Raw genomic sequence first — 4878 nt, 5'->3', positions numbered from 1 at the left:
GGACCCATGATGAGCAACACTTTGGGCTGAAAGGAGTGGAGAGAAGAGACAAATTTGTATACTCGCCTGGGGGCAAGTTAATAAATAGTATTTTTTATAATTCTAATTACTTAGTGCATAACAGTACACTGTTTGCTTAGGTTTGTGTTATGAAAAATCAGTGTAACCAAACTATGGACAGGAGTTAAAGTACGAGGAAGGCCTGAAGTTATACTTAGTGTTTTCAATAAGGGTTAGTAAAATTTATCTGTAGGTGGTCTTAATGATTAGATAACTTTGTTGTCGATTTACCCTTTTCTTTTAATACCATGTTCCAGCTTCCTCCATCGCTTTTAAGTTCAAATGTGTTTGTGTCTTCATCACCGGAAATGTGGTTTATCTTACTCGAGTCTACTTTGTGCGCATGTTTTAACATATATTATTTTTATGCTTCTAAGAAGTGCAACATGGAAGAAATGGTGTGCATCTCATTCGAGAAGATTCAAAATTACTAGGAGAAAAAAGGAAACATGGAACGTGTGCACTTGATTTCCTAAAACAATGAAACCAAGTGTTGATAGCATGGACTAAACAAGAACTAGGACTACACCTGGGGGATGGTTATCCGGGTTGTGGTAGATATGTCGAGTACACCAATCGTTCTGTTCCAGCAATTATTCAATATTTTCTTTGAACATTAATATTCAATATTACAAACAGACGGGCGCAGCAACGCGCGCCTTCCATGATCTAGTAGACGGTATGGTTACATGCACACAGTAAAAGATCATGGTGAAGTATAAAGCCCGAAACACATGCTCCTACAAATAAATTTTGAAATATAACAACTTGCTACTTTAGGGCTACTCATGGCTTGGATGTGTGAATTTTAGAACGGCGTACTTCAGGTGGAGCACACGCGGTTGGCGTTCCGGCGAACTTGGTAGAACGGCGAGACTGGATGCTCCAGTACAGGGGCTTGAGCCTGTCTTTTATGTATCATACCATCTCACAATAGTATCCTGGATACAGAGGAATAAGCATTTACTTTTTAGTTTGAGGCCTACAATCGTGGAGGTTAAATAAATATATTCAGAGTTCACAAAGTGTCTTTTCAGTATAAATTCCATGAAGGACTATAGTGCTACTCATGGCATCACTTATCTGAACAGCCCATAAATATATGATGAGAAAACATTTACCTTTTGGAAGCTGATGTTTCCAATACAACCACTGTTGCCGAGAAATTTTGTGGCAGGAAGGCAAATTAACTGTTTGAAGTAAGTTCACACTTCAAATGACAATGAAATTGAAACATACATGAATGCACATGAAACAGTTCATTACTCCTCTTCTAACCCATTCAGACAAGTTGTAATAAATCATACTATAGCAATAACGGCAATGGAGGGCATTAAATCGTCTAGATCTAGGACTGATCTAGATGGCAGAGAGCAGCAAGAGAGACTGTGACTCTGAACTGAACTCCGCGGACTATAGACATTATGGTTACATGCACACAGTAAAAGATCATGGTGAAGTATAAAGCCCGAAACACATGCTCTTTCAAATAAAATTTTAAATATAACAACTCGCTACTTCAAGGCTACTCATGGCTTGGCTGTGTGGATTTTAGAACGGCGTACCTGAGGTGGACCACACGCGGTCTGCGTTCCGGCGAACTTGGTAGAACAGCGAGACTGGATGCTTCCGTCTAGGGGCTTGAGGCCGTCTTTTATGTATCATACAATCTCACAATAGTATCCTGTATACAGAGGAATAAACATTTACTTTTTAGTTTGAGGGCTACAATTGTGGAGGTTAAATAAAAATAATCAGAGTTCACAATGTGTCCTTGCAGTATAAATTCCATGAAAGACTACAATGCTACTCATTGCATCACTTATCTGAACAAACCATAAATATTTGGTGAGAAAACATTTACCTTTTGGAAGCTGATGTTAGAGGAAGGCCATCGTCACTGCGAGAAAACGGAGCTAGTCATGGCTCCTCCTTTTGGCTTCTCTGACCTATGGCGCCAGAATACAATCAAGAGCATTATACCCAGCAGGAGCATTCATCTCATCCTCCAAAAAAAGCCAATATTTATATACAGATTACAGAGATACAAAACCAAGCTTGGAGTAACGTTTAGAACACATGCACGAACGATGAACAAAAAGTAAAATAACCTGCTGCAGTAGAAGTAGAATGTTGTTGTCACCCTCAGATCTAGACTGGACATCAGTTCAGCTTTGAAAACTCGGTCTTCAAACCTTGGCCACCACAGGCCTCATGACACTACTGATAAAAGTGAAAGAAAATCCACTGAGAACCACGGATCCAAGTGTAGAAAAAGATATACTCAATTATTCTAACATTTTCACAATACCTGAATTCTGGTCATATTCTGCCAGGTTAGTGTAGCTGTTAGAGCACTCGAGTAAACGTGTACCGCTTAACTAATTTAAGGTGTTCTCTTCACGTCCAAATTTTCCTGAATGCATAAAGGTTATATAAGTAATGTTCTGGCTGAAATTGCACTTCTCCTATTGGGTTCACCTACATATATTTTTAAGAAAGTTCTTCCCCATTTTCTCTCCTCTTTATTTTTTTGATATATTATGCTGCAAATTTCTCGATTATTCTTTACTGCAAAATGTCAGGCTCACTGAGTAACAGGATTTGGGAAAACCTGCTTATAGTGTTATTTAATCAATCTGCTTTGTTTCTTCTATGGATTTATAGGATGAAGAATCAATATGAGAAAATAGATATAACTAAATCCCATGATTTCTTCGGCAAATGAATGTTTACAAACCGCAATTCACATGTATAGGATATCATGAGACAATGTTATACTTACAGTTTTAATACCTAGTACACAGATCACGCCAAGGATCTGACAACTATTACTGGAGAAGGAAAGAAGGTGCTCATGAAAATACAGCGTGATTGCTCAAGCAGTTCATATCTATACACAACTTAATTTATACATATGCTAGGAGGATCGATGCACCAGCGTGATTGCTGAAGCAACAATAATGCAGTAGGCAAGAAATGGTGTGATGTGCTCCGTGAATTTTCCTTACCGATCGGAGAGGCTCTGCTCTGTGCTCCATGATTACACAGTACTGTAACCTGAATTCCCCTGCATTAATATGACGAAAACCAAATATTGTACAATGGCCAGCTAAATACAGTTGTTTTCATTCAAATGTAGGTCCATTGATTGATGACAGGGAAGTTGTGCGAACCTGAAGAAAGTGTGTCTGCCCGTGGTCAGATTGCGGGGAAGTTGTGGAGTTTGGTGCGTCCGTCGGAGCAGGGACATGCAGGCCGGCGTGTCAGCGTCCCGGCGTGGAGGGCGGTCTCGTTTGGCCACCGTTGCCGAGAAATATTGTGGCAGGAAGGCAAATTGACTGTTTGAAGCAAGTTCACACTTCAAATGACAATGAAATTGGAAGGTACATGAAAGCTCATGAAACAGTTCGTCACTCCCTTCTAACCCATTCAAACAAGTTGTAATAAATCATATTATAGCAACAACCGCAATGGAGGGCATGAAATCGTCTAGATCCAGGGCTGATCTAGATGGCAGAGAGCAGCAAGAGAGAGTGTGACTCTGAACTGAAGTCGAAACTGCACTGGCCGCTGCAGCAAGACACACACATTTCAACCAGAGAATTTGATGGACTGAAACTAAAAAAACAATGTACCATAGAAAATTTGTTGTTGCTTTTGCAGTTCTGCTTAACCTGTTGGATGGGAACAGTTGTGATATGGCTGGTGATCTTCAAAAGAAGCAAACACAACTACTGGAATTTGTGCTAAAAGAAAAAAAATCTGCTGTTGTACGAACAATTGAATTGAATAACCAGTGAACATATATAGTAAAATATAAGTCTTGGATTCAGAAATCCTTGCACGTTCATCAGATCGACGTCGCTCCCAACTCGGACTTGGATCCACGTAGGAGTACGTTCTCATTAGGACTTCGGAACATGGGATCAGATTAGATCACTTGATCGACCATGTCCGTCGAGGCGTACCTGAGTTCGATGGCGGCGGACCTGGGGACTCTGATGCCGGTCCACGAGGCGCTAGGGGAGTCGGACGTGGCGACCCCGTTTCCCGAGCAGGCAGCCACGGCCGAGGCCGAGGGTCCCCTCGTGTCGGCCATGGATGCCATGGCGGCCATGGCACACGAGCTCCACATCCGAGCTGCGACAATGGGTGATGGCGGCAGAGGCATGCGAGAGGGGTGATGGTGATGGCAGCGTGCGAGCGGAATGGTGGCGGCGGCGTAGCAGCGGCGCCGATGTGACCTAGGGCGTAGGCTCCTGAAGGGGATCGGAGGCGGCGGCGGCGGCCAACGGAGATAGTGCACGGATGGAGGGCAGTCTGGAGGCCTCGATCCTTGTTGCGAGCGCGATGGCAAGGGGTTCGGCGGTGAAGGGATCGATGGCGGCGAACGTTAACGGAGATAGCGCAGGGATCCTTGTTGCGAGCGCAATGGCGTCGGCGAAGGGATGTCCTCTGGCGGGGTTATCACTCGAGGGCTCTCTGGACGCCTCGCTGCTCGCTCGCTCATACGTGCGAGTAGTGGAACTTTTTTCATTGGTTTAATTTCGTCCGTTTTTTCTGGCGTGGGAGGGAACTACGTGGACGCATGGCTCCTTTCAAACGTGGTTTTGGTTGGTTTTTGGGGGAATTGGGAGGTGGGAAGAGAGACGAAAATAAACCAGGCAAAGGGTGGGAGGTGGGACGAAACAGAAACCGTGGAACGGAGACTACCAACTGCTCCATTAGGAGTAGAGATTATTACTAGACAATTGTCCGTGCACTGCAACGGGAGTAAACATTCTACTCCTATTAGAGACTGCACGTCTATTATTA

General features: G+C 43.3%; 1 protein-coding gene across 3 annotated transcripts; it reads right to left on the bottom strand.

The window, feature by feature from the left end:
• Positions 1 to 643: 643 nt before the first annotated feature.
• LOC125511399 lies at positions 644 to 4541 on the bottom strand. 3 transcript variants are annotated; one of them, XR_007284984.1, is made up of 8 exons: positions 3237 to 4541; positions 3072 to 3130; positions 2372 to 2476; positions 2172 to 2283; positions 1925 to 2009; positions 1626 to 1744; positions 1182 to 1250; positions 644 to 1001 (listed from the first exon to the last, which is right to left on the bottom strand). XR_007284984.1 is itself a non-coding variant. In XM_048676762.1 (3 exons), exons 1-3 carry the CDS (start codon positions 4232 to 4234, stop codon positions 2965 to 2967), a joined length of 534 nt encoding a protein of 177 aa, XP_048532719.1. In that variant the 5' UTR covers positions 4235 to 4541; the 3' UTR covers positions 2501 to 2964. The 3 variants fall into 3 exon arrangements, 1 of the variants encoding a protein (XP_048532719.1); XR_007284985.1 differs by lacking the exon at positions 1182 to 1250; XM_048676762.1 differs by lacking the exons at positions 644 to 1001; positions 1182 to 1250; positions 1626 to 1744; ... (1 more) ...; positions 2172 to 2283; positions 2372 to 2476 and having other exon boundaries at positions 2501 to 3130; positions 3237 to 3401; positions 4032 to 4541.
• Positions 4542 to 4878: the final 337 nt, after the last annotated feature.

The sequence above is a fragment of the Triticum urartu genome, chromosome 5 (genome assembly GCF_003073215.2).
Source record: "Triticum urartu cultivar G1812 chromosome 5, Tu2.1, whole genome shotgun sequence".
Classification (NCBI taxonomy): domain Eukaryota; kingdom Viridiplantae; phylum Streptophyta; class Magnoliopsida; order Poales; family Poaceae; genus Triticum; species Triticum urartu.
The sequence above is the reverse complement of the archived record's forward strand: the minus strand, read 5'-3'. Positions and strand labels throughout refer to the sequence as shown.

What these genes read in the sequence shown, in the direction of transcription:
- LOC125511399 (XM_048676762.1), bottom strand. Translation starts at nt 4,234, where the DNA reads ATGCCTCTGCCGCCATCACCCATTGTCGCAGCTCGGATGTGGAGCTCG. An exon ending in TCCGCCGCCATCGAACTCAG is followed by an intron (nt 3,402 to 4,031) that starts GTACGCCTCGAC and finishes TGCTTCAAACAG; the next exon opens with TCAATTTGCCTTCCTGCCAC. An exon ending in GGCAGACACACTTTCTTCAG is followed by an intron (nt 3,131 to 3,236) that starts GTTCGCACAACT and finishes ATATTAATGCAG; the next exon opens with GGGAATTCAGGTTACAGTAC.